Genomic DNA, 26,862 nt, shown 5'->3' with positions numbered 1-26,862 from the left:
GGCGGGGAAACTCCCAACCAAACCTGGAAAAAAAAGTGGGGGGAGCACACACAAGCAAAAGAAACAAGAAGTAGGTGAGAATGCGAAGCGTTTGTGAGGGTGGTGAATCGGTGCTGACATGTGTGTGTGTGTGTGTGTGGATCGCCTGGACGTGAATATCCACCTAGAGGTGCCAAAGGATACCTGCTGATTTTCTTTTCTTTTTTACCTGGTGTGCTTCTGTGTCTTTTTGTCGTGTTCGGTACGCTTCCTGTTTTTTTTTTCCTCACCCTTGGCCTGCCCCACAGAAAAGGTGTAAGTATTATAATCCCTAACTGTTGAAGAGGCGATGCCCACTTTCACTCCGCGTGCGATTGCGGTGGCCTCTGCGGCTGCTCTTTCCGTCCCGACTGCCATATTACTTCTCCGCCTGGCGAAGTCACGGAAGAAGCAACAGGAGCCACCCTTTACTGACGTGCCGGTCTCCCAGTGGACTGTGCAGCAGGTGGCGCAGTGGCTGCGGTCACTCGGCGCCTCTGAAGAGGCAGTGAAGAGTTTCTGCAAGAATGATGTGGATGCGTCGGTGCTTTTTCTCCTGGAGGAGGGGGATAACATCGCCAAGTTGGCGCCCAAGATGCGTGACCAGCTCCTTATTCGGCGTGGGCTTCGCCAACTGCGGGGGCAAGCAACGCATGAGGAGCCTGGTGTAAAGCCCGTCTCCGCGTCTGGTGAGGACGCAGGGGAGACGGAAGCAGATCGTGTTGCTAGCTTTTTAAAGAGGCTCACCGCGATAGCCAGCCTACTCACCTCCAGTGAGTTTGAGAGTGCTTCCCCTGAAGTGCAGCGAAGGCAGCGGCAGGAGTGCCTGGAGTGGATGCAGGCTTTTTTGGGCGAGATGCAACAGCTTGCCCCAGAACACCAGTCCAAACTCATGCCTCTTGTAAAGAAGGTGGAAGCCCTTATTGTCCATCCCCGGCCGAGTGATGCCACAACGGCCCTAGCAGAGCCCAGCGAGTTGGAGACACAGCTGAGGGTATTGCACGGGATGGTGGAAGGATTTTTGCGCCTGCTTGACTCCACTGACATGCAGGCGAGCAACGACCCCCAGCTGGCGTCGCTGCGCGAGAGAGTGCGGTCGCAGGTCAAGGATGTTATGGAGGTTACACGTCGCTTGCCGCCACAGCATGGCGAGCCACTACGGAGGAAGTGCCAGTTGGTTCTGCAGAAGCTTCAAGAAGGTTCGACGCCGGCAGCGACGACAGCGGCGCCAACAGCGGGACGGGCCACGCAGGCGGCCGCAGAATCGCAAGCAGTGCTGCTGGCACCCATGGTGAAGCGGCTACGAGACGTTTTTACATCTCTCAAGTCATCCCAGCTGATGAACGTGGAACCCGCAGAGCGTTTGCTTCGCATCTCGGACATGCTGAAGGATGTGCGAAACATTCAAAAGGAGGCGGCAGCGTGGAGTGATCCCGGTGCGATTGAGATCATTAATCAAGTGGCAGGAAACGTTGTGACGGTGCTGGAGCAAATGGAATCGCTTACACGGGAGGAATTGGAGTCGGGGCGTGCAAGCGCTGCTGAAGAAGCTGAAGAGAATGAGAATGCGAATGAGCCAACAAATCTTCAGGGCGTTGTTGCTGTGCTCCAGGCCCTTATTCAAGTTCTCCACTCGGATGAATTGGCCCGTGCTCCCCCCGCGGTACGGCGACAAATGTTGTCTCAGCTGCAGCAGAGTATGCGGCGCCTGCGGCAGCAGGTTGCAGGCCTCCCGTTGAACCAGGACACGGCGGCTGTGGCGGCAATGGTTGAAAAGGGCAATACATATGTGGATGCGCTCTTGGAGGATCGCCGAGGCGTCAATACAAGCTTGGGCGAGAGCCAAGGCAACGAGGATGAAGGAAGAAATGTTCCCCGTAATGCCGGAGGAAACAGGGAGGCACTTCCATCTGCCACGGCGACAAACCCATTGGAAGCGGAGTGGCAAGGCAATGCCCTAGACAAGGCGCTACTGGAGCTGGAGAAACTGTTTGAATACATCAATTCGAATGAATACGAGACGATGTCCCCTGGAAGGAAGAGTGAGGCGTCGCAGAGGAGTTTGGCGCGCCTCGCCGACATTGAAAAACGCTGCGCACGGTGTGAGGGGTGCGATCAGCTGAGAGAGCTTATTGAGCCCTTGAGGGAAATTTTACAGGCAGAAGTGAGGAAGGAGGAGGGGTCAGCCGTGCCAGGGCCCACGCCACTTTTTCTCAGCATTTCCTCTCACCTGAGTCGGATGCATGACCTCATTAGCTCTGATGGGTTTAAGCGGGCAGACACGAACTCGAAGAAAAATGCCGCGAGATCTATTATCCCGCAGCTGCAGAAAATTGTCTCCGCGCTGTCCCTACTTTCGCCCCGGGAACGCGCTGCGGTGGAGCGACTCTTGTCGCCTATCAACGAGACGCTTAGGGACATCGCCGCGAAGCGTGATGACTCCGCAGAAGAGGCTGTTGCTGGCCCCCAACGCGTTGTGGCACAGGTGGAAGAGGTGCTATCCGTTTTGCAGTCCGAGGAGTTTCGAACCTCCACCGAGCAGCAGCGGCAACTCATCGTCAGACGGTTGCTGCAAAGGGTGACCAGGTTAGAAGAGGAGTGTGCTCAAATGGGCGGAGCGGCGGCTTCACTCCTGCCCATTCTGAATCGTCTCACAGCACAGCTTCAATCGTTTTCTCCGACTGGAAGACCTGTGGGCGCTGCTGAGGCAGAAGCGCACAGGGGGCCTGCGGCTGCCGCCGCCGCCGCAGATAATGAGGAGGAAGATGACGGCAACGAGGCGGACGAAGACAACGATGGCGATGACGATGCTGATGTTCAGGATGAGGAGCCAACGGATGAAGCAGCCATGATCAATAGAGTGACAGGGAGGGAAGACATCATGGGGGAGCGGCGAAAACTTTTTAAGGCGGTGACAGACATCACTGCGGAGCTGTGCAAGAGCAATAATAATCGCATTGTGCTCTCTGCAGAGGAGATGCAGCCTCTCCTTGGGCTGTTGGAGATGGTGGACTCCGTTGGCTTCACCACCGCGCAGGAACGGCATCTCAGGGATGACTTTGACGCCCAGATACGGCGTGCCTCCGGTGAGGGTAACACTGTGGGGGAGATGAACCGTCTGAGCCCTCGGGAACTCATCCGCATCTTTTCGTCGTTGAAGAACCAGCTCTCCGCATCGTCCCTGCCATCACCCACGGAGCTGGCCTCAGTCATGGCAACCGTGGAGCAGGCACTACGCGAGGCAGATCAAGAAAATCTGCCATGGCGCCGTTACCCACAGGTTGTGAATCTCGTTGGGGAGGTCCTCAGCCGTATTCAGCAACTGCAGTCCGCGGTGGGCGCGAACCTCCCCACCGCGGAGCCGAACACGGGGAATGTGGCTGCCGAAGAACCGCGTGAAGTTCTCTCTCAACCTGAGGAGAACGCTCGAACTGGCGCAAATATGACGTCTCAACTAGAAGGAGCAAGAGACGACGCCCCCCGTGATGCATTGAGGGGATCCCAAAACCCTCCGGCAGCTGCTCGCGACCCCTCAGGTACACCAAATGTGACTCCTCAGTCAGAAGTGGAAGCAGGCGATGCGGTGGATGGGAACAGTGTTGCCCGATTACTTTTGGAGATCTCAGAGCAATTGCGGGAGGGTCAGGTCCCAGAGGAGCTGCTTGACCGTTACTCCATGCTATTGGACTTGGTTGAGGCCACATCCACAGATCCGTCTGTGCATGAGGCGGTTGCGGACATACGAGAGCAAATAAATCTACAGCACATTTCGAATCGTGACACCAGCTCCGAAGACTCCAATTGCGCGGAGGAAGAACATGCGGAGGAGGAGGAGCAACAGTATGGCGAAGAAGAGGAGGAACGAGAGAGGAAGTGTGAATCGAAAAAGGCGGCGCCAGAAGAGCCATCGAGCCAGGCTAGGGACAGAGAAGAAGCGAAGGCGGCATCGGCAGCCAAGGAGCCTTCCCCTCGCGAGGAGGCTCCGACGACGCAGTCGACTGACGTGAAGCAGAGCACGGAAGAGCAAGCAGGGGACACGGCTTCAAGGGAGAGCGCGTCTGAATCACTCTGGAGTCAGCTTCCGCGAGATTGCGTTCCTGGCGGGGCAAGAAACGAGCTTCTGCTATTGCCGCGGATCGAAAAAAGGATGTTTGCAGGTGAGCAACACTTTATTGAACACACGACACTCAGTGATATTCAAAACGTAAGCAAGGTGATCCTTCATCTTGAGAAGAACGCGACTGTAAAGGGCAACCCGTCGCTGAGCGCTCGCGTGCAGCGCGTGAAGAAGGCCTTTGCACAACAAGTAGAGGCTTTCCATGGCAGTGAGCAACAGTCTATTGCCGTCTGTTCATCCTTGCAGCTTTGCTGCAGAGACACAGTCGTGTCAGGTGAGAGTGTTCGTGAGTTTGTCATATGCACAGCTGCAGAAACAGATGCATTTGGGGATACAAACAACAATAAGAAGCTGGTAAGGCGCCTAACAGAGGAGATGCCGTTGCAAACAACAGTTTCCAGTGAGGTTGTCAAGCAGTGGGCCGGAAAAAGTGTGGCAGTTCTCTTCTGGGAAGGTGATGTAGTCATGAGTGGAACGGAGTTGAGTGAACTCGTGCTGCTGCGCGAGGTTCTCGTGAATCGCTATGGGTTTGAGGTGGCCACTGTGATGGATTCGAATGCAACTCAAATGCGCAGCCTACTTGAGGAGCTGGCTTCCTCGGGGGCAAAGCGACTGTTTCTATTCTGTCTAACGCAGTATGACACAGCCGCGTCGCCGTTCACCGTTCCTTTCCAGGACGGCTCAGAGCTTCCGCTTCGTGAGGCACTGCAGATGTCATTGGCGATTGAGCGTGTTGTGTTGCTGCACTGTCAACCTTTGAAGCTTACCACGGTGTCCGCTTTTAATGGATGTGGCGGTCAATTTCTTTCAGTGGAGCTCACGGAGACAGCACGAGACGACGTGAAGGCGCGGCGTTGCTGGCTCTTCGATGGTCTGCTCACTCCCGCTGTGACAGAACTTCTTTCACTTGATATCAATGCCATGTTATGCCCAGAGGACCTGGCCACTTACACTGTTACGGCTTTGTCTTCCCTCAAGGTGAACTTTGGAAGCTTCACTGAAGGTGAGCCGTTAAGTATGGGGTTTTTTGTCCCGTTTGATGCAACAAATTAGGCAGAAAGTATAGGAACTACCCCCCCCCCCACCAAGAGAGTAAAAAACAAACAAAAAACAAACAAACAACCACGCACACACAACCGAAAAGAAGTCACGTACGTTGTGGTTACTTTTTCTTCCTTTGTTTTAGGGATGGGGTGAGGAGAGTGATGCATTTTTTTCTTAATCCCCTCCTTCTTTTTCCTCCCGCCGAAGCCCGTGGAAGGAATGCGCGACTCGCTGAGGTTAGCTAACTGAGGGAGTTTCTCGTTAATCAACCTTGTTGCTGTACCAATAACTTTATTTTTCGTTTCAAGGATGCCGCATCGGAAGGCAGCGTGAGCGGGGTTGTTTGGGCCGTCACAGGCTAAAACTGCTCCTGCCAAGGGCCTGCGCGCGTGGGGGGGGGGTCTGGCGTTTGCGGGGCTTAACAGAGTGCCACTTTGTGGCTTCACACGAATAGACTGACGACCACAGCCATTTGTCTTTTGAATGCATTTGCTTATGAATGTGTTTGCGTACGTGGGTTAAATCTGCGCCTGAGTTCGGAGAGAAGGAGAGGGGAGGTGCTGGGCGCAGTGAGCCCGACAGTGGTCTGCTTTTGTTGCTCTTTTTACGCTATAGAGGTGAGTCTGGGGTGGTGGTGGCAGGGCCTCATCCAGGCGCACATGTTCCTTCCTTTTTTTTTTTTATCTTGGCCTGTCGTCTTTTTTGACTGAAGGTGCGAGATATTCTTGGTTTCTTGATTGCACCTTCACCTTCCAGGCGTTTGTAGAGGCCCCGTCTCCGTTGTTGCTGTTGTTGTTCTTTGAGTGAGGATAAACCAATAAAACTATTCCCGCAAGGCATGATCACAACAATTAGGGAGGGGGAAAAAAACCGTAAACGTTTGGGTAGGAGGGAATCTAGAGGAGGCCATGACCATTTTTTTTTCGTTTTGTTTTTTTCCCCTTTCCTTGATTCTTTCTCTGCCTCTCCGTTTTCTTTCTTCATGCTGGGTACAACGTCGACGTTGGTCTCTGACTGGTGGTCTGCGCATCTCTGTCTGTCCGTGCGTGTGTGTTGCTCTCGTTTTGCGGTGTACATTATTGTCTCTGCCTTCATTTTTTTGTTCGATGTATAATATATTTTCACTTTTTTTTTTTGGTGTTGTCCAGCGTCGCTGGTGGCAGTCTTGGCGGAGGAGAGGGGAGGAAACGTGCGGCAAATGGCGGAGGCAGCACGCAACGTGCGTCACTACGTCAGTGATTGCCTGCAGGAACGGCACCCGTACGATGCCATGAAGGCCTTTGCGGGTCGCCCAGAGCGTGACAGAGGCTTGGTGTACAGTGGGCTTCAGCCGCTTAGCACGGACAACTGGATTGGCAGCCTCAGCGACCCCACCGTGGGCACCACGCAGCGTGTGCGGGCGTTACGTCTTCTTATTGCCCACTCTGCCTCGCAAGAGACGAAGATAACTCTCCTACGTAAGAACATTGTGCCCGTTGTTGTTGCGGCGCTGAACAGTGCGCCTTCGGCGGACTTTGAGTGTCAGGCGTTTAGTTTGCTGCGATCGCTTTGTATACTTCCCCAAGGGTGTCGCAGCGTGATAAACGAGGGGGGATTAGAGGCAGCAATTCGCTCTATACATGATCGGTCCGATCTTGAGGGACGCCTCGATGCGAGAACGATGGCAGTCATGGTTATCTACCAAATCAGCTTTAACACGGCGGGTGTTCGTTGGCTGTTGGGGGCGGATGTGCCGCCTGGTTTTGAGTTACTAGACGCCCCCGCTGGTTCCTCGACGCTGGTGATGACGAAGGAGGATGCCATCGCGGCCCTTGACTTTGTCGTGGAACATGATGCCCAAACGGCGCTCGACATGCTGTTTTACGCGGTCACCGCGCTGGCCCAACTGACGGCGGTAACGGAGGGAATTTTTGCCGTATTGCAGGGCAACGCCGTGACGGTGGTTTGCTCCTGCTTGCGCAGTTACGCCTTGGACACGTGTTGGCTGGTGGAGGAGGAGAAAATACGGGTCGTGACCCAACTTCTCATAGTCATCTGGAACGTGGCTCTGGAGCAGCGCGGCGTGGACCGCTTGGATGAGCTCGGCGTCGCCGACGATATCTTTCGGCTCTTTGCGGCGGTGTACAGGCGTCCACTTTGGTTGCTTGGCCCGCTCTTCCGGGCCTTGACGGGGGCGCTCTCGGCGGTCTACAAGCTACTCTCGGTGAAGATGCGGAGCTTAGAGAAGCTCGACGGCGAGGCCTCCCGCATCGAGGTATTGTACCAGTTTCTCCGCAGCATCAACGACAGCGTGAGTGTGGCGCAGCACGCGGCGCGGGAGCCACACCCGGACGTGGTGGCCACGTCAAAGAATGTGGTACTCTGCACGCACTTTGCGGCAGAGGTGAAGGCGGTGCGAGACTTTACACACAAGTATCTAAAGGAAATGGGCAAAGTCAATGCCACGGAGGCCTTCTACTTTAGACGTCAACTGTTTTACTCCACCAAGTGGGAGGAAGAGTTTGACGCCGCCGTGTAGCACGTGCAGCTCACCAGTTTTCCACGCGATTTGCTCCTCCTCGTCACGCAGAGATGTATAGGGGGGGGGGGGGGGGAAACGCGAACCAAAAACAAAGGATAGGAAGAGAGAAGACTATCTTTGCTCGTCGTTATATATATATATATTTGGGGAGTTGTTTTTCGCATTTTTTTTATTTACTTGTGTCGTGCCTTCATTACCTGCGATGTGCTGTGTGTTCTTCTCTTGCTGCAGCCCATCGTCTTTTATTCCTCTTCCTCTTGCCACACACACCCTTCCGCTGTGGCCACGCACGCAGCGCGCGAGTGAGCGGAAGTGGCGCCGGCGCACTGCTGGACCGGGAAGCAATGCCCCCTAAGAAGGTGGCAGGCGCGTGCTGCGGCGTCGAGGACGTGGGGCGCGTATTTCAACAGATTCACAAGAGCGCCGCACACTTTCATAAATGCAGGACGAACCTGCTCAATTACGCCGAGGAGAATCGTACGGGCGTCATCGACGCCGTGTGCCGCGTAGTGCTACTTGTGTTGAAGGAGTCACCGCGGCTCGCGCCAGACTCCCTCAGGCGCCACCACAGCTTCCTTACAGAGGTCTGCAAAGGATTCCGCGAGCGGTTTCACTCGGACGAGATTGCTATTGCCCTGCTGAAGGCAGTGGAGCCGTTTCACAACGCCAACGACAAGACCGTGCGGCTTGGGGTTGTTTCCGTGTTTGATGCCCTCCTGAAGACCGTGGACCAAAGCGATACCTCGGAGGAGCGGCAGAACTTTTACCAGAATGTGGCGGAGATGCTGAAGCTACGGGCGCATGACAAATTTCCGGCGGTGCGTGAGCGGGCCGTTTCTGCCGTCTCGTGCTTTCAGTCAGGCAAAAAAGATTGCGACGTCACGCAGCAACTCATGGCACTGTTGTGCACAGACAATTCTGCCGATGTGCGGCGACAGATACTCCGGTGCATATGCGCAAGAAAAGAGTTCCTTGAGGGTTACTTTCATGGAATGATTCGTTCCGTGCGTGACGTCGTGTCACGTGTACGGGCCGAGGCGTGGGATGCGCTTAGCCGATTTCATTGGAAATACCTAGTCGCCTACGCCACGGCGAAGAACATACCCTTACCAGACTTGATTCATCAAGGCCTCTCAGATGCAAGTAGTTCGGTAGCCATAGCATGCAGGGCAGCATTGACGAACTGCTGGTTGCACCGCGACTACAGGGACGACGGCGAGGCCATGCTGGAGCTCGTTCTCGCCGGTGGAGGCGGACTTGAGCCGTACGAGGCAATCTCCACCGAGGTACTCCTCTACTGCCGCAAGCACAGGAATGCAAGGACGTCGGTGGTGAATTTTGAGTCGGTGTCCGCCGCCTCGCTTCTACTGTGGAAGGCGAACGCGAAGCTGGCGGCGGACACGGAGGGCGATGACGAGACGGCTGTCCTGCTGCCGCTGTCACAGTTTAGCACGCTGCTGCAGGAAACCGTGTACGCCTACGCCCGACCCGACGTGGACCCCAAGGCGGTGAAGTTCAAGAACGTGGACGAGGCGGATATTATTTTGCGCATCCTCCTCTCCGCCTTTGACGTCTACGAGGAAAACGGCTACTTGGCACACGCCGACAACACAACCCGCGGCAGCCTGCTACGCATCATTGGGTTTCTCCTCAAAGTGGTCCCGGATGACGACCCCGCACTGTTTATCGACGTGGCTGTTCGTTCCCTAAAGTCCTTGACGGGACGCACCCCGGAGGAGGCGACAAAGACAATTACCGCGTCGCTGGATTCACTCTTTCGTAGCCTGAAGTTGCCACAGATGTACGCGCTCGGCTACGACGATGTGGAGGCGTTTGGAAGGAAAAGTCGTGAGCGGCAACGAGAGCTGTTCCGCCTTCGTATGAAGCTACGCGGCGGGGAGACATCCCAGGAGGCGTACGACCAGCTAAAGGAGGAGATGGACAGAGACGAAAAGTTTTTGCTGCGCATGCAGTTCATTGTGCTGGCGTTTCTCTCCCACTCGCAGCGGGGGGACACCATTCCCACCTTCTGCTCCCACATTATTCAGCTAGGACGACAACAGGACAACGAGGCTGTGAAGGTCGCCTCCACCACCTCGCTTGGGCTGCAGTGCCTTGTCAACCCCGACACCGTCCACACATTTATGCCACTCATTTTGAGTGATGCAAATGAGATTGTGGGGAGCTCAGATCGGTGTGTCGCGCTTGCGGCGCTGGGAGTAGTCTTTGATCTCGTGATGGAATACGGCCTGCGCTTTTTTGACTGCCCTGCACGTGACGCTGGTCACGGTGGCCACTATACACACGCTGGCGCGGCGGAACTGGGTACGGGTACGACCACCACCAAGACAGCAGGAACGAATGCGGCTGTGACTTCCTCGTCTACGGGTGCGGCGGGCCCCATCGCAGCTGACGCGGAGGCACGCTTGCATCACGAACGTGCTCTGGCTCAGGAGGATGAGCACAGGGTGGGTGGCAACAACCTGCTAAACACGTTGCGTTCCTTTTTGCGCTCGCACTGTGCTGAGCGGAACCCGATGGTTGTGGTAGGATTCTGCAAGTTGCTTAGCTGCAATCGTGTTCCCCACGCCCAGGTGCCGGAGATCATTGCCGAGATTTTGATGCATTACATGGCATACCGCCAGGAGGAGAAGGGGAATGCCAGTGCCGCGTACATGGTGGATTTCCTGAACAAATTTCTCTACAGCTTCGCGTCCAGTCACCCAAACCGGCAAATGGCCTTTGCTCAGGGCGGCGTGGTTGCGTTTACAGCGCTCTTACGGTACAACCCCACCGTCGCACTGCGTCTCATGGAGTTGGCTACGCGACTCTCTGACGCGTACGTCCTTGTGCAGATTCGTGAGATTGATCCAGCGACGGCGAGGCAAGTTGCACGGCTGGCCGAAGGAGAGAATACATCGATGGAGGATTCCACACTAAATAAAAATGCTTCGGCTCGCTCCACGGCAACGCGTACTTCTACACGATGTAGTCGTCTGATGCGAGAGCTAAGCCGGTTTTCCCTGCATGAGTACATTGCCAGTGAACTCCTTATTGAAATTTCACAAACCGATTCTGGAGAGGTGTCTGACGCATGCCTTGATACATTAGAGAAGCGCATGTACTTCTACGCAAAGGAGGCACCCAGTTGGCTCCTTTTCTGTGCTAACCGCGCCCTTACGGCTGCGAACAGTAATCTACAGAGTCGCCTGCAGAAGTGGATTGATGACGTTTGTGCCCGTTTCCCGCCGTGCGCAGAGAGTGATGTGGCTGCCAGTGAGGCCAACGTGACGAAGTGGCAAGAGACGCTGGAGGCTCGAGAGCGTGCCGTCGAGAAACTACTTGACAGTGACATCGCCAACGTTCTTTGCCAGACCATTCGCTGCGTGCCGCCAGGGGAGGGCCCTGAGGTGGCGTTGTCAGCCGTCAAGATGGAAAGGAAGCGCGAAAGAGAGACGGATACGACATTTGGCATCAATTCCATGCTGACCCGTCAGCGAAGGACGCGGCGCTAGGCGTTTTGCTTCCGGGTGTGTCGGAACTAGATTTTATACGAAGAGATAGATAGAGGGACACTGCGAGCCCGCCTGCACGTGTGTGTGCGTGCGTGTGGGTGGGTGCGACAGGGGAGGGATGGTGTGTGGGTGGGTGGTGGCACTGGCAGGGAATTGTTGGGAGGAGTTCTGCCGCCTCTGGGGTGGCTGCGTCTGCCGGCTCTTGTGTAGGAGCCCCAGGCAAATTTATTCTGTACTTTTTCCCTTTCCCTCCTGCCCCATTGCTCTCGATCTTTGAGGACAAGAGGCGGCCAAAGAAACGGAAAAAACGAAAGAAAGAGGAGGAGGAGGAGGATGGGCAAAGAAAAGAAGAAGAACACCAACAAGGACGGTGAGGGTAGTGGCGGCGGCAAGGCGTCAAGGGACACCTCCGGTGGGTCGGGGTACACCAAGGTGAAGGTGCGTCACATACTTTGCGAGAAGCACGGCCGGGCCCTGGAGGCGTTGAACAAGGTCAACGAAGGGGCAAGTTTTGCCGACGTTGCACGGGAGTACAGTGAGGACAAGGCCCGCAGCGGCGGCGACCTGGGATGGAAACGGCGTGGTGAAATGGTTGGCCCCTTTCAAGACGCGGCCTTTGCCTTGCCAAAGGGCGGCATGACACCGGAGCCGGTAAAGACTTCATTTGGTTATCACATTATTTTGGTTGAGGACAAACAGTAGCGACGGATGCAGCCTCTCATGAGGGTTGTTGTTGTTGTTTTCTTCGTTTATTTCCTTTCCGTGTTTTTTTTTTACCTTCAGCTGGGTGCCGGCGGGTTTGAGGTAGATGAGGGAAGGGAGAGACTCGAAAATGAGGCCTCCACTCTTTTTTTTTTTTCTTAGAACAGCATCGCGGTGTCGGATCGTGCACGGTCAGTCCAGCAACAGCAATAGCCGCAATGGGGAGGGAAGGGCAAGAGTATGCAGTACATTGCCTTTCTGTTTCTTTATGTCTTCTTTTTTTTTCTTGATTTTGGTTATTTGCCAATGTAGGCACGTTTCAGCATTTAGTCGCATAGGTTGGGAGGGTAGTATACAACACCCCTTCCTGCGTGTGTTATGTTGAGCAGCACCACACAGCAAAGTACCCAAGTGCGCTGAGACGATGTGCACTATCCCTGTCGGCGATGTCGAGGTGCCGTTTCCCTTTAACCCGTATCCGGCACAGGTTGAATACATGCGTGCCGTTATCGACGCCTTGAACGGCCGTGCCAACGCCCTACTGGAGTCTCCCACAGGGACTGGCAAGACGCTCTCCCTCCTCTGTTCTGTCCTCGCCTGGCTAGAAAAGAGGCAGGCGAGGCAGCAGCGGGGACCTGAAAGCGAAGGAGCCGACATGCCTCGAGTAATATACTGCAGCCGTACACATGCTCAGTTGAGTCAAGTAATTCGGGAGCTAAAGCGAACACGTTATGCTGGTGCCGTTGCAATGGCGGTTTTAGGCTCCAGAGAACACATGTGTGTCAACCCCCAGGTGCTTCGCCTTCCGACGGCCCAAGCGCAGCAAGGTACGTGCAACACACTTCGGGAGGAAAAAAACTGCCGCTTCTACCGCGGCTTTCAGGCCCGGAGCAGCCACAACGCAGTCATGCAGGACGAAAAGTGGATACACGACATGGAGGATTTGGTGTCGGACGGTCGAAAATGCGGCTACTGCCCGTATTATTCGGAAAGAGAACAGGCAAAGGAGGCGGAATTGGTGTTTCTTCCGTACAACTACTTGTTTGATGTCTCCATCCGCAAGCAGCTTCCGTTTGAGGTAAAGGGATCCATTTTAATTGTAGACGAGGCACACAACTTGCCCTCTGTCTTAGCCTCCTCGTCGTGCATGAATCTTCAGCCCATTGAACTGACAAATGCCATTCATGACTGTTCCAGGGCTATCGCAATGCAACGGCTCTTGAGGGAGTCCGCTGCTGCGGACGACGACTCACAGGATGGCTTAATGGAAGAACAGGAGTTTGCCTCTCTGAAAATTATTTTGTGTCGCTTGGAATCCTGCATTCTTGAGGAGCGTGGGGGTGATAAGAAGACGACGGAGGAGGTGACGTCTCGCGCTGAGGACATCGGCGCCTCGACGGTGACTGAAATTGTGCAAGAGGGTTCGTACATGTTTCCATTTCTGGCGAAGGCACTCATCACGAGGGATCTGTTTCTCGGCGGCGCCAATCATCGACAGGGCGGCGGGATGAACGACGTCATGACAAAGGCGATCGCCGCGTTGGCGCAAAGTGAGAGTGCCGCATCGGGCCTCTCAAAGGTTCAGCAATTCCTGACGTTTGTGTTTGAGCGAGACGGAGACGGCGACGATGATGAGGCGTGTCGCTTTGTTTTGCAGGGGACGAAATCCACCGACCGGGGCTCCAACCAGCGCTCGCTTGGGTACTGGTGCCTTGACACCTCACACGCTGTGCAGACGCTCGTGACTGGGCTTCGTTCGCTGCTGCTCACAAGTGGGACGCTCTCACCGCTGGAACACTTTGCCGCGGAACTTGGGGTCCCATTTGGGGTTGCTCTCAAGGGCGCCCACGTCATTCAACGGAATCAGGTGCTTGGGTGCGTGCTATGCAAAGGACCTAGTGGCGAAAAGCTGAATGGGGGCTATGCGTACCGCAACAGTGTCGACTACCGCGTGGGTTTGGGTATGTCGCTAGTAAACATCGCACGCAACACACCTGGCGGTGTTCTTGTGTTTTTCCCAAGCTACGTGGCGTTGAACGCCGCGGTTGAGTTGTGGCGTGCTGGCAGCGGTCGCGTGGGCGACACTGTGACGGTCTGGGGAATGCTGGAGGAGCTGAAACCGGTCTTTGTGGAACCCGTGGAGGCGGCCAATCTTCAGACGATTGTCTCTAGTTTTCAACGCGAGGTGGACTCCGCCCCGTCGCGTGGCGCCGTGTTACTAGCCGTGTGCCGTGGGAAAATCAGCGAGGGTATTGATTTTGCAGACAACCATGGTCGTTGCGTGGTGGTGGCGGGGATACCCTTTGCAAACCACACGGAACTGTTTGTGCGCCTCAAGCGGGCGTATTTGACGCGGGTGGCGTCGCATCGGCCAAAGGTGCGTGGAAAACTTTTTACCGGGGATGACTGGTATGTTAACGAGGCGATGCGTGCCGTTAATCAGTGCGTCGGCCGCGTCATCCGCCACAAGGACGACTACGGCGTGGTTTTGCTTGCGGACGAGCGGTTTGCCGAACGCCTGGGTGGGCTCTCGGAATGGGTGGCGGATCGATGCACCGTTCATCGCGAGTTCCGTGAGGCATACGCGGCAGTGGCGCAGTTTTTTGCCTCTTTTCGACGACGCTCAGGTGACGTTGCGCGTCCTTCTGCTTCCCCCTTTTCTGCTGCGGACAAGGCGAGTGATGTGCAGGCCGATGCTCAACGCGTGTCCGCGAGGGAGGAACACGTTCCCGATTCAGCCGAGATGGCGTCGCGGTTTGCCTCAGAGCAACTTCGCCGGACGAGGGCCGAAGAGAATGAACAGGTGCGTCGTCGCATCGCAGACGCGAGGGAGATGCCTGCGACGCCTTGCCGTGTGTCCGCCACGAATGCCATGACGTCGAATGAGGGGGGAGGGGGAGAAAGAGGAGGCGCCGCTGCAAAGGCGACGCCCGCGGCAGCGACTGTGCCGACGGCGGCGCGGCCACTGTTCCGGAAGCAGGTGCTGCCTGCGTTGCCCACTGCTGACACCGCGGAGGCGTCTACGGCGCTGGTGGGGACCACCTCGAAGGAATTTTGTCAGTTTTTAAAGCGGCAGCTGCAGCCTGCAAGTTACGACAAATTCCGGGATTACTTAAGACAAATTGCCACCACCCGCAACACCTCCACGCTCTCTAGCGATGAGATGAAGCGGGCGCTTTCCGGCGCGGTGGAGGGTGTCGCGGCGCTCTTCAAGGAGGCTGCAGGGGAGCGGGACGCGGAGTTGCTGAACGCGTTTGGCCAGCACATCCCAGCGGAGTTTAGGCCGTATTACATGCATTTGCTTCGAAAACGCCGCCGCACCTCCGAGTGACAGCGTTTCATACTGACAAACGTGGAAGCGGAGTATAGACGTGGAGCGAAAATGGAACTGTGGCAGCAAAAGCGACGAAAACAACAACAGCAACAACAAAACAAAATAGTTATGTCATGTGCGTTGCTCCTTTCTTTCCTTCTTCTTCCCCCCACCCCCAACCTTTTTTTTTCTTTTTTCTTTTTTGGAGGTGGAAGGGAATTTTTACTGTTATGTTCACGTTTCCGTGTGTATGTGCACTCTGTCGTTTTTTTTTTTTCCTCCTCCGCTTTTCCTTCCATTTGACTTTGAGTGGGATGGAGGCCTCAGTGCTCAACACGCGTGCTTTTGCCTCTGCATTGTGGCTGGGCGGCACTTGCTTAGGATGCGGCCGCGCGACACGTCCGCCCCGGAGCTTGCACGCTACGTTATTGGCGAATACTTGGGCGCGGGCTCGACGGGGACCGTGTTCGAGGTGATCGACGCGGTTACGAGGAAGCCCTATGTGCTGAAGCAAATATCCCTGGAGTCTATAGGTGACGAGGAAAAGCTGCGCGCGAGGAAGGAGATACTTGTCATGAATGGCGTGGATCACCCCAATATTGTAAAGTTTCGCGAAAGTTTTAGCGGCGCGAACTCGGTCAATATTGTTATGGAGCACTGCGCCTCGACGCTGGAGGAACTCATTGAGCGGCAGCGGGCGGAGGGCGGGCAGCCCTTCCCGGAGGATGTCATCATCGAGTGGATGGCGGAGCTGCTCTGTGCGCTGGCCTACCTGCATTCCCGCTCCATCGTGCATCGTGACCTCAAGACAAGCAACATTTTTCTTACCGAAAAAAATCACGTGAAGCTGGGGGATTTCGGGGTGTGCACGGTTCTTACGAGCACCTCCGTCGCGGCCCACAGCATGATTGGCACCCCGCTTTACTTCTCGCCGGAGGTGTGCGCGGAGGAGGACTACGACGAACGCAGCGATGTGTGGAGCCTCGGTGTCGTGTTCTACGAAATGTGTACCCTACGGCACCCCTTCGAGGCAGAGCATTTACCCGGTCTCATCCAGCAAATTCTCACCAAGGAGGTGGCCCCCTTTAACACGGGACTAGACGCGCGTTTTGAGGAGATTGTGCGTGGGATGCTCAAGAAAGATCCTCGCGATCGCCCGACGGCGCAGGACTTGATTGACAACCACCTTGTCGTGCCTGTAAGTCACCCATCCCATCCCTCGCAGAAGCCCTCAAGGGGTCGGCTCATCCAGCAGTACTATGGCCCGGAGTTTGCTTGTAGGAGGGAGAAGAAGTCACCTTGGCCCCCGTCGGATGAGCGCATACTGGGGGAGGAGGCGAAGGTAAAGCAAAAGGCACGGGCGCCGCTGCCGTCGCCGCCGCAAGAGCAGCATCCGCGCAAACATGACTGGCGACCGTCAGCTGTGGCCGGGGGGGCTCCAAGCAGGGTGAAAGGAGGTAACCAAGTAGTCACGAATAGAAAGAATCTGGGCAAAGGGGCCGGGAAAGAACTTAGCCCTGAGGAACGAGTAGCGGCCATGAAACGCATTAAAGGTGCAAAGAGCAAGATCAATATGGCAGAACTGCGTCAAAATATGCTCCGCAAGCGCTTTCAACTTTTTGGTGGCATTAAAGCTCCCTCCACTGATGACGTCCCAGTCGTGATTGAGTTGCAACAGAGCCTGCAGTCTGCGCGGACTGGTGAAGCCGCTCCTGAGGACTTGCCGGCGGGGTCTCCAACGATGCGTCCAAAATCGAGATTTATCGAAGACATCGCCGCCGTATTTGAATTGCACTCCGCTGGTGGTGTGCAGATTGCGCTCGAAGAACTCGAGGATGCCGCCTCACTACTATGTCAGTATAAACTTACAAATTATGGCCTTTGCTGAATTACTTCAGTGTGTTTTATGTTTTGTTGTGCCTCTTTTTTTTGGTCAGATCGCATTCGCATTCGTTATTGCGTCGTTGTTAACCACTTTCCTCCTCCTCCTCCCTCCTCGCTTCTCAATCCTCCCTCCTTACATTACGAGGTGGAGAAGAAGAAAAATGATGGTGTGAAGAGCATTGCTGTTATTATTATTATTTTTCCCTCTTCTTTGCTTTCTTCCCCTTCCCCTTTGCGGGGATGGAGGGTGGTGGGACGGGGAACAACTCCATGCGTGGCCGACGTGAAGCACAACTCATTGCACACACTATGGCTCTGTCGTGCTCACTCTTTTCTTCTTTGTTGTCCTGTTCGATTTGCCTGTTTTTGTTTTTGTTTCGGTTCTTGTTGTTGTCCTTTCGTGTGCGTGCGTGCTTGCGCTGCCGGCATCTTGGCTTTGGAGCTGCTGGTGCCGAGAGAAGTTTGGGGACTGTGTTTTCTGCTGACGTGCATGTCGGAGATCCCTGGGCTTCCTGTGCCGCGGAGTCGATGGGTTGAGAGAGGCGAGAGCTGCGCAACATGCGGGAAGAGATTCTCCCTCTTCGTCGCCAAGTCAAACTGCCCATGCTGCGGGAAACTCTGCTGCTCCGACTGCGTGCAGGCCGAGTGCGCCATTGTGGACGGTGATGTGCCGTCGAAGGTATGTATAGATTGCTTCTCCATGCTTCAGAGCAACCGTCCCACGGGGCCCGCGGCGGGTTTGCCGCTGCTTGAAGTTCGCGCCGCATCTGCACCCCCGCCCCGGACGCCGACCCCCCCTACTGCACGGGGGCAAAGTGCGGGGGTGGCCCATGTAAGGGCCGAAGGTGATGGAAGGAGACACGACGTTTGGGGCGTTGGCGCGGGAAGCGGTTCGTCACCAGGGCTTCAACGGTACGTGGATGACCTTCTGAACCGGTCGGAACTGCTGCGAAGAGAGAATGACTCTTTGCTCAGACACCTCAGGGAACAAGGGCTCGAGCTCCAGGCCCTCCGTGTGGAGCGTGATCGGGCTGCCGCCTCTGTTGCGCCAGGGAAAAAAGATGCTTGCAACCAAACCGAGGCCCGGCTAACATCCGAGGGGGATGTCAGGAAGTTGCGTGACCAGCTGGGCGTGGCGCATATCCGCCTGGGGGCGATTGAGACGGAGTTAAAGAATGCAGTGGCTCGTGCAAACTCCAGCGAAGCGAGCGTGAAGCTTCTCCAAGAACGCATCTGCATGTATGAAGACGAAGTGGCCCGACTACTAAAGTCCCAAAGAGGAGTGGGAACGGCTACAGGAGATGTGCGTAAGGAGATGCTGTCAACGCGGCAACTTCCTCCATCCATTGTGCAGGACACGGTACTCACCGTTGTCCCACCGAACCCTTGCGCTGCGCTGGGTTTGGAGGTTAATCTGCGAGATTGGAAATTTGATAGCTTTGAGGTGGCTTCGCGTGTTCCATCTGTGCTTCAAAGCGTTGCGATGAATGTTGCGGAGGCGTGGAATTTTTTTTCTTCCCAAGATGAAGCTCAAACGTGGGCAAGGTTGGCCGCTGCCATGGAAAACAATTACAGACCAAACCCTTATCATAATGCAACACATGCAGCAGATGTTCTTCAAGGCGTTTTTTCTCTTGTGACGGCCGCTACCCCTTTGATGCATCACGTGACACCTTTAGAACTTAAGGCGGTCGCCTTTGCTGCAATGGCGCACGATGTTCGTCATCCGGGCCGCACAAACGCGTTCATGGCCGCCGTGCAAGACCCAGTAAGTTACAAGTTTAGTGGCAACGGCATCCTGGAACAGCTTCATGCAGCAACCGCGTTCGAACTATTGACTGTGCCCGAGTTTGACTTTACCAGTTCCATGGACAATGCGTCGTTTCTGGAGTTCAAGAACACTGTGACACACCTCATCCTACGCACAGATATGACGCTGCACCGTGAGACTATTGCGAAGTTGGGGGCAAAGGTGGGGACTGGCGGCTTGGATTGCACACGTAAAGACGACCGTTTGGAGGCCCTTTCTTTTATTCTGCATGCCGCTGACATTGGTGCACCTTCCCGTGGCGTGGTCATTGCAAAGCGGTGGTTGGTGGTGCTGCAGGAGTTTGCTGATCAGGCGGAAGACGAGCGTCGTCGCGGTCTTCCAGTGACGCCCGGTTTTGATAAAACGTCCTCGGTGGAGAGTTCGCAGATTCCTTTCCTCGACTTTTTTGTTATCCCCACCTTTGATTTGCTGCAGCAGCTCTTTCCGAGCATTGAGGAGCCCCTGCACAACCTCCGCAAGTTGCGAGAGGTGTACGCCGCGGCGGCAGGCGTGACGACGCCGTTTCCCCCTCCGGTCAACTACCGGAGCCGTGAGGAAAAGTTACAGCGCATGGAGGCGGAGCTCGCGGAGTATCGCAGCCGTGGAGGGGAGATCCACCGCCTTTTGGAGGAGGTGAAGGCAGCTGGTCTCAGACTAAGGAAGAAGTCTGCCGCCTTGAAAGTGAAGGAGGCGGAGCTGAGTAGCCAAATGAAGTGCAAGGGGCAGGGGGAGGGGGAATGGAGGCTTGGCTGGGCAAAGGCAGAGGATGAGTTGCCGAGGGAACGGGAGGTGGCGGGGCTGCAAAAAGTGCCTGGCGCACCCCTGGCGACCGGGGGCGGTGACGGACTGCGAGACCAACTGGGAGGCAGTAGGGAAACGATTGAGGCGTGTGAATGCGGCGTTCATGAACGGGAAGCGGCGTTGGCGGTGGGTGTGAGATCGGTGGAGGTCGGAGAGAAAAGGTTGGTCACCTTTCCAGAAAAACTTGCAGGAATTGCAGAGAGGCTGCAGGAGGAGCAGAAGCGCAGCGGAGAAACTGAAGGGCCTGCCTTTGCCTTTTCCCATCGTCAATCCGCGCTCGTGTCGACGGGGGATATATCCAGCGATATGGCACGCCTGTCGTTGACTCAGCACGAGGCGGAGGAACGTCTTGCAAGGAAATACAACGAGGTAGATGAGCTGCTTCTAATCGTACGAGCCATGCGCATGGAATGTGCGGCACGAAGCAGTACGGACGTTCGGCGGCGGGCACTGTCTGCGACGCTTGCGGAACGTGAGGCGGCGATCGCCGAGGCGGTTGAGCTGTCGCGGCAACGTCGTCGGCATGTAGAAGAGGGAAAAGGGCGACGCCCCACTGCGACGCAACTGGACCGATTGGAAAGCGCCATCTTCCAGCTGAAGGCAGCCATCACTTCGTTGTCTGAACGGTGAAGCGTCCATTTTTTTTTTGTCTACTTTCAATGTGTGTGTGTGTGTGTGCATTTTCTTTTGTCATTATGTTCTTTTAATTTTGCTTCCTTGTCTTTTTTTTTCTTGTTTTTGTTTTTCGTGCGCACGAGTGAGGCCGCTTGTGTTGTCGTTCCTGTTGCAGCGCCCTTTTATTTATCTTCGTTTTTGGTGGATTCGAGGTTGCATGTACATGTACTACACAACTTTAATACCCTTGAAGGTATTGTCCTTTTTTTTTTGGTTTGTACCCCGTCTTCTTTGGCGTTTGTCTTCTGCCTCCTCGCGTGCTTCGTCTGCGGTGCCGCCGTTGGTGTGGGAAGTTGCCCCTCATGTGACTCTCTGTCTTCTCTTTTTCTTCCCTTGCCGTGTCCCGGCTCCAGCGCCAGCCACAGTAAATATGCAGAATGATCTCGCCCAGATCCTGCAAAGCATAGACTGGGAGAGCATTCGCGAGGAGAGCGAGACAACTTCTGCGGGCGCCACATCCGTGCCAGCTGCACTGCCCAGCGACGCGTCCTTGCCACATGCTGAAAGCGGCGTCTCAGGCCATGTGGAGGGAGCGAGGGATGGCTCCTCCATGGCGGCTACTAGCATTCCGGTACCGCAGCAACAGCAGCAGCAGCAGCAGCAGCAGCAGATGCCCACGCTGCAAATGGGACCCGCGGGGGGCGCGTATTACGTCAATGCGCCATCGTATCAGGCGATTGGCATGCCAGCCCCCCAAGGTCGCGGACAAGTTCAGACTCAGCCAATGATGTTTGCGCAGCCGGGGGGACAAGTGATGTACATGCAGATGCCATACTTCCAACACGCAGCGTATCAACATAATATCTCCCCGCAGCAGCTATACTCCACACCACAAAACCCATATTATCATCCACACTTCGTACAACTCCCAGTAGAGGGGCAAATGTTGCCCCAAATGCCTCAGCTTCCTCAACAACAGCAGCAACAACAGCAACAGTACTGTCCTCCCTCAGCGCTTCCGACGCGAGGTATGTCTACAGCCGCCTTTCAACAGCAAAAGCAACAACCAGACTTTGTTGATAATCAAGGTGGATTTGTTTGTCTACTACCAGGAACCCAGCTACCGCAGGGAGCACCGCTCTACTACTACGGTGTGCGGCCAACGAGGCAGTACTTGGCTACACAGCAACAGGAAAATTTCTTTGACCCGCCGGGATACAATACCGCCTTCTGGCAAGCGAACTCACAGTTTACGGACAGAACCGAAAACTCAGCAAGAAGAGAAGGGAAGGGGAAGAGTTCGAGGGTGCCGAGTTGCACGCTATGTGGTCAGTCAAACTTTACTTCTGAGAGCGCGCTTCGTTCTCATGTGCGCACTAAGCACGGGGATAATGGATCACCTCCGGCCACATTGCAGTCGACGGAGAGCGCCGTAAACGTGACTCCTGCAGCTGCACCTGATGACAAGGACTTGCCGGGGTGAGGACAACGCTCGCTCTGAGCAGGAGGGGTGCGGGGGGGGGGGGTTGGGGCTATTCTCAAGCACATTCTTCGCGATGTGGCGTAATCGAATTAAAAAAAAAAGAACAAAGAATCGAAAAGCAAAGAACAACAACAAACAAAGAGTCAAAAGGAACAAAAAAAATAATAAGAAGGAAATACAACGGAAGGCGGAAGACGAAGAAAAAATGGACAACAGAAATGAGCGCACCGATAAAGCACAAAGAGGGGAAAAAAAAGTTCGTGATGCTGTGAAACTCCTTCCTTTTTCGTTTCTCGCTGAGGACATTATTATTGTTACTATTGTTAATGCACACCTCTTTTTTTTTGTTTTGTTTTCGTACATGCTTCCTGCTAAGCTCGCGGAGGCGAGGATATAAGAAAGAAATAACGGAAAAGGCTGGCTTCTTTTTTCTCTCTTACCCTTTCTGATGATTTCCTTTTTTTTTATGCTGAAAATAGTGTCGTTTTTTTTTTCATTTTGTACTCTAGTAGCATGCGACTTTTGCAGGGTCGTGGCCACAAGTACGTTCCTGCTTCTACAGGATGAGTTAATGCTTTTTGGCCACCGTAACGGGTATGTAGGTAAGCAAATGAAGGGTTCTTTATTGGGTGCTTTTTGCGACACGGCGCTTTGTTGCCGTTCTGCCCTATTGCCGCGCGCTCCGTTGTTGTTGTGTCAGTTTTTGAAGTACTTGCTTGCGTTTGCTCCGTCTATTGTTTCTTTTTCTGCTCTTTCCGCATTACTTTTCGCCCGTGGCAAGAACGAATGGTATGCGAAGGTTCGTCACGCGCCACCCCCTACTTTGCCGCTGGCGGGTGCAGCGTCGGTGCGTCGTGGACAAGCAGCTCTTCTTTGAGCTCTACGGGAGAAACCCCGACGCTGGCGATGTTGGCGATTCACAACCGTTGGGACCCCCGCTTTCTTCTTCGACGCGTGGCGTTGCCTTGCCAGCAGACACGCCGGCAAAATGGGTCTCTGCACTGAATGAATTCTCTGCCCAACTGTATGCAAAACCGAATGAGACCGTCCACCCTTCCGTGGTGTGCAAGGCGTTGGAGGCCCTGGAGGCATCTGCATCCCTGCCACATGACAGACGCTCACGACGTTGTCGGGATAGATGGGAGTCTGCGCTTCGTGTTTGGAAACACGCGGATCACAGCGATCACCGTGGCGCTGCTCTTGTAGCAGCTGTGCTATACTACAGCGGCGGATACGATAGTGTGATACATATGGTGGAGGAGCGCTGGGTAGCCGCATCGACGCGTTCCATTAATACGAATGATTTGCCACACGTCCTTAAGTTGATGGATATTTATGTGCTTGCCGCCTCTTTTGGGGGGAGGCGCGTTCCGAGGTCTATGATTGGAACTATGCAGGAGCTGGCCGAGAATGCGCTGCGTAAGATGCGGGATGGAAAAATGACCGAGGTTGCACGGGAGTACAAGGTGTTCCTTTGGGCACTGGATTGGTACTGGAGTCGCACGGACGATGCTCGAGAGCGACATTTTGTCTCCTCCACGTTTATTCCCTTAACGTCGAAAAAAATGCGGCCCCACATGTTTACCACGGAGCCCCTGAGTTTGGATGCCGTGAGAGGGCGATGGCCTCCCGCCATGCTCCTTCGTGCTGGGATGCAGTATGCGACGAATGGCGCGAAGGAAAACTTGCTGGCGCTTTTCACGGAGTGCAAGCAACGTGAGTTGTCCCACGATGGATTTCGATTATTTCAGCTCTCTATACGGTTAGCAGACATGATCTCTCTGACGCCACTCGTAAATGCACGTGCTTTGTCAGAGGTGGTTGGGTTCTGTGGGACCGCCTTAAGCCTTGATTCACTCAAGAGAATTGGTTCAACTCCGCACTGCCGCAGTGCCGTGCTTCAGGTGCTGGGTCGCATGGAAGGACCAGAGGCCTACTTTGCCGCTCGACATGTTCTTTTTCACCAGAGTGCCGCGACAGTATCGGCCTTTCAAGAGGTAAATGGAGATATTTTTTCTGGGAATACACGACTTGTCTGGCAAGCCGCATTGCAGTCGATGAAGGACGCCATTGCGCAGGGAGATATGACGTGGCGTGAGTCCTTGCCGACAGTGCTACGTTTGTTGAGTGATGCCGGTAGGACGTCGGATTTCTTTCAGCTACTGAAGGAAGGCTATATCGAGGGCGAAGGGTCATCTCTGATGACGGCTTCAGCCCTGGGACAGGCCGCACTTCGCTCCGGACAATGGTGGCGTGCATCGGATGTGCTTGATATGATTGCCTCCTGCGATCCTCCACGAGCGCGAGCTGAGGATTTGTTTCTTGAAGATGCCTGCTTGCAAACCTTGTATGCCTTGAGAGACGCCAAGCGTTGGAAGGACGCGCTTGTCTTCTACACATCACTTGCTCCAGTAATGCCGAAGGCGGCACATGGAGTGCTTTGTTCGGTGGTCTGTGGTATGCCCGCGTCATCACCCTGGAAGGAGGCATTGGCAACTGTGCAAAGCTTTGGGAAGGTTCCTGAAAAGTTTTCGACAACGCTACTCTGTGCGAGAGATCCAGCACAGGTCAGTGCTTCAAAGCCCACGGCTCCGAATTCTTGGCGCTACATGCTTCAAGGCTATGCCGAGGGTGGGCACTGGCGACACGCACTGGAATGCATTGCGGGCCGCCAAGAGGTGACGCTGGACACATGGATTTCGGTTCTTCGCTCAGCGCAACGCTCCCCACTTGGTGATTTGTCGCGTGATTTTTTTGAACGCCTTCCCCAGTCTGTTTGGAGACATAGGGCTTTGCTAAGGCTAGCCGTTCTGATTGCGGAGGGGCATGGCTATTTAAGTGAGTTACGGAATGCTCTGGAGAGGCACAAGGGGAACACGCTGGTTGCGGAGTACGATGCGTTGGTGTGCTTCTTACTGCGCGGCTGCGCCCCCCCGGCGACGTTGGCCTTTACAGATGAATATGTTATCCACCGACTCTTAATGTCTCCTGCGCCTTCTCGGGAGTCGATATGTGTCGCTGTTGCGTGGACAAGTAGCGCTCGAGAGGTGTTTCAGCGCATATACCGGGGAAATATGAAGGCCTTTGTTGAGGGACATTACAAGGTTCATGCTTCGTGTATCCCTAAGAAGTGCCGCGGGACTCGACAAGGTGCCTTCATGCTGCGCGTCATCCCACCTCATGCGAGGTTGACCGGTAACGATACACTTGTCTCAGTTTTGGGGAATGCGGTGGTGGCGTATAAACCGCCTGGGGTAGAGACGCACAGCTACGCCCGTTTATTGGCCCAGCGGATTCAGGTGGGGGTGATGCATTACCCCGCATATCTACTGAACTCGACTTCTTGCGGTCTGATCCTGCTCTTGAAGTCGACGATTCCTACGAAAGCTGTCCACCTGCAAATGACGCTGTTTGCCCGAGTGTTTCCGATGACATCGATGTCGCTACCTCTTTTATCTACCGAGTTTTACGCGGCCTACGCGATGCGCGTGGTCTCTGGGCCCTTCTCGGATGGTGGCGTTGTCATCAAGGCCACGTGTTACTCGGACCCGGATGGGCTTCTCGCGGGATCCTTTTACCGCCTGAAGGCGAGCCTGGCCGGCGAGGGCTGGGGAATGTCGTTGCAAGAGAATTGTGCTCGTGGAAGTGGCGACAAGGACGAATTTGTATGTCTCACGGAGCTTGCTCTGTCTATTCGCCACGCGGATTCAGCTGCGGAGCCAATGCACTTCACTGCCCCGGTTCCTCCTTCGTGTATGTCGCAGCTCTCATCGGAGGAGGATCATCTTTCCAGCAAGCTTCATTGACGGTGTTGCCTTTTCACATATCCACAAACCCGTATTCTACTTCTACTACTACTACTGACACTACTAATACTGCGGATGTGTGTGTGGGGGGAGGGGGGTTGCTACTGCGTGTGTGCCTTTGCACGGACACATAGTTGACCCCTCTGCACTAATGCCAGCTATATATATATATATTTACTTAAACTTCCCTTAGTGTGGTAACGAGCATTTTTGTTTTCGGTTTCGCTTTTTTGTTGTTTTCGCGTCTTGTTGTTGTTGTTCTTGAGTAAGGGGTTGGCAATTGCTCTACTGACCGCATGGAACCCGTGACACACACTGTTAACCCGGGAGGTGAAGGGACATTCAACTCGGTCACCGATGCCCTGAATGCGGCCATTGCTGGCGACACCGTTACTGTCAAACCAGGGCTGTACGAGGAATTGCTGAAGGTGTCAAAGGAGGTTACACTCACCGCAGTACCGGATGATTCCCTGGCGGAAAGTGAGGCTGTAATTACGAATGGTGTTGTTATAGCTGCTAATGTCACTATGAGAGGGCTGCGAATTCGCGGCAAGCTAGACGTTCGCAAAGGCCACGCTCTGATTGAAGACTGTGACATTCATGATGGCCCGGATGGGGTTCGTGTGGGGGAAGGCGCCAAACTCACCATTCGACGTTCCCGTGTACATCACTGTGAATCCGGCGGGGACGGGATATATTTCTCCCCCGGCTCCTCAGGCGAGGTGGTCGACTGCGACATTTACGAGTGCCGCGTCAATGGCATTCACGCCCATAATGCAGTTGTTACTGCTGGCAACAACCGTATTCGTGACGTACTGTTTGGCATGTACTTCCGTGGGCAGTCGACAGGGGCGATGGAGAAAAACTCCGTAGAACATGTGCGAAAGTTCGGCATTTACGTGACTGAGGGGAGTGACCCGGTGGTTCAAGGGAATCAGGTACGGGAGTGTGGGATGCACTGCGCCTTTGTTTCTCAAGGGGGCAAGGGAATCTGGACGGAGAACAATTTTGAGGGTTCAATGCATGTACACTCTGGTTGCGACGCCAAGTTAGGCTCCAACCAAATTAGCGGTAAGCTCGATGTGGACGTCGAGCCTGTCGTGGCCTAGACGAACTCCTGCAAGGGAGATGGGTCCTTCTCTTGCACTTTTGTGTGTGGGTATGCCTCTGCACGTTACATGTAAATAAAATGTAGGGGACTGAAAGGAATAGAAGTAGAATAATAGTAATCAT

At 54.8% G+C, this 26,862-nt stretch overlaps 10 protein-coding genes across 10 annotated transcripts, besides 11 other annotated features; all 10 read left to right on the top strand.

The window, feature by feature from the left end:
* Positions 1-119: 119 nt before the first annotated feature.
* Positions 120-139: a microsatellite.
* Positions 140-328: 189 nt separating this feature from the next.
* Tco025E_03132 (uncharacterized protein) lies at positions 329-5,188 on the top strand (the record flags this gene model as incomplete). The annotated part of the gene is made up of 1 exon (XM_029370054.1): positions 329-5,188. One exon carries the CDS (start codon positions 329-331, stop codon positions 5,186-5,188), a length of 4,860 nt encoding a protein of 1,619 aa, XP_029229845.1.
* Positions 5,189-5,229: 41 nt separating this feature from the next.
* Positions 5,230-5,272: a microsatellite.
* A 1,105-nt stretch (positions 5,273-6,377) lies between these two features.
* Positions 6,378-7,697, top strand: Tco025E_03131 (uncharacterized protein; the record flags this gene model as incomplete). The annotated part of the gene is made up of 1 exon (XM_029370053.1): positions 6,378-7,697. One exon carries the CDS (start codon positions 6,378-6,380, stop codon positions 7,695-7,697), a length of 1,320 nt encoding a protein of 439 aa, XP_029229844.1.
* A 347-nt stretch (positions 7,698-8,044) lies between these two features.
* Positions 8,045-11,215, top strand: Tco025E_03130 (condensin complex subunit 3; the record flags this gene model as incomplete). The annotated part of the gene is made up of 1 exon (XM_029370052.1): positions 8,045-11,215. The coding sequence occupies one exon, from the start codon at positions 8,045-8,047 to the stop codon at positions 11,213-11,215; it is 3,171 nt and encodes a 1,056-aa protein (XP_029229843.1).
* An 80-nt stretch (positions 11,216-11,295) lies between these two features.
* Positions 11,296-11,355: a microsatellite.
* Positions 11,356-11,548: 193 nt separating this feature from the next.
* Positions 11,549-11,917, top strand: Tco025E_03129 (peptidyl-prolyl cis-trans isomerase NIMA-interacting 4; the record flags this gene model as incomplete). Its single annotated transcript, XM_029370051.1, has 1 exon — positions 11,549-11,917. The coding sequence occupies one exon, from the start codon at positions 11,549-11,551 to the stop codon at positions 11,915-11,917; it is 369 nt and encodes a 122-aa protein (XP_029229842.1).
* Positions 11,918-12,341: 424 nt separating this feature from the next.
* On the top strand, positions 12,342-15,248 carry Tco025E_03128 (putative helicase; the record flags this gene model as incomplete). The annotated part of the gene is made up of 1 exon (XM_029370050.1): positions 12,342-15,248. One exon carries the CDS (start codon positions 12,342-12,344, stop codon positions 15,246-15,248), a length of 2,907 nt encoding a protein of 968 aa, XP_029229841.1.
* A 63-nt stretch (positions 15,249-15,311) lies between these two features.
* Positions 15,312-15,352: a microsatellite.
* Positions 15,353-15,411: 59 nt separating this feature from the next.
* Positions 15,412-15,434: a microsatellite.
* A 46-nt stretch (positions 15,435-15,480) lies between these two features.
* Tco025E_03127 (putative serine/threonine-protein kinase Nek1, putative,protein kinase) lies at positions 15,481-17,118 on the top strand (the record flags this gene model as incomplete). Its single annotated transcript, XM_029370049.1, has 1 exon — positions 15,481-17,118. The coding sequence occupies one exon, from the start codon at positions 15,481-15,483 to the stop codon at positions 17,116-17,118; it is 1,638 nt and encodes a 545-aa protein (XP_029229840.1).
* Positions 17,119-17,208: 90 nt separating this feature from the next.
* Positions 17,209-17,248: a microsatellite.
* Positions 17,249-17,453: 205 nt separating this feature from the next.
* Positions 17,454-17,508: a microsatellite.
* A 96-nt stretch (positions 17,509-17,604) lies between these two features.
* Tco025E_03126 (putative cAMP phosphodiesterase A) lies at positions 17,605-20,355 on the top strand (the record flags this gene model as incomplete). Its single annotated transcript, XM_029370048.1, has 1 exon — positions 17,605-20,355. The coding sequence occupies one exon, from the start codon at positions 17,605-17,607 to the stop codon at positions 20,353-20,355; it is 2,751 nt and encodes a 916-aa protein (XP_029229839.1).
* A 30-nt stretch (positions 20,356-20,385) lies between these two features.
* Positions 20,386-20,403: a microsatellite.
* Positions 20,404-20,770: 367 nt separating this feature from the next.
* On the top strand, positions 20,771-21,823 carry Tco025E_03125 (uncharacterized protein; the record flags this gene model as incomplete). Its single annotated transcript, XM_029370047.1, has 1 exon — positions 20,771-21,823. The coding sequence occupies one exon, from the start codon at positions 20,771-20,773 to the stop codon at positions 21,821-21,823; it is 1,053 nt and encodes a 350-aa protein (XP_029229838.1).
* A 791-nt stretch (positions 21,824-22,614) lies between these two features.
* On the top strand, positions 22,615-25,629 carry Tco025E_03124 (uncharacterized protein; the record flags this gene model as incomplete). Its single annotated transcript, XM_029370046.1, has 1 exon — positions 22,615-25,629. One exon carries the CDS (start codon positions 22,615-22,617, stop codon positions 25,627-25,629), a length of 3,015 nt encoding a protein of 1,004 aa, XP_029229837.1.
* Positions 25,630-25,665: 36 nt separating this feature from the next.
* Positions 25,666-25,700: a microsatellite.
* A 136-nt stretch (positions 25,701-25,836) lies between these two features.
* Positions 25,837-25,871: a sequence feature (A-rich).
* Positions 25,857-25,893: a microsatellite.
* Positions 25,894-25,925: 32 nt separating this feature from the next.
* On the top strand, positions 25,926-26,738 carry Tco025E_03123 (parallel beta-helix repeat-containing protein; the record flags this gene model as incomplete). The annotated part of the gene is made up of 1 exon (XM_029370045.1): positions 25,926-26,738. One exon carries the CDS (start codon positions 25,926-25,928, stop codon positions 26,736-26,738), a length of 813 nt encoding a protein of 270 aa, XP_029229836.1.
* Positions 26,739-26,862: the final 124 nt, after the last annotated feature.

This window comes from Trypanosoma conorhini (assembly GCF_003719485.1).
Source record: "Trypanosoma conorhini strain 025E chromosome Unknown Tco_14.4_contig_00136, whole genome shotgun sequence".
Classification (NCBI taxonomy): Eukaryota; Euglenozoa; class Kinetoplastea; order Trypanosomatida; family Trypanosomatidae; genus Trypanosoma; species Trypanosoma conorhini.
The sequence above is the reverse complement of the archived record's forward strand: the minus strand, read 5'-3'. Positions and strand labels throughout refer to the sequence as shown.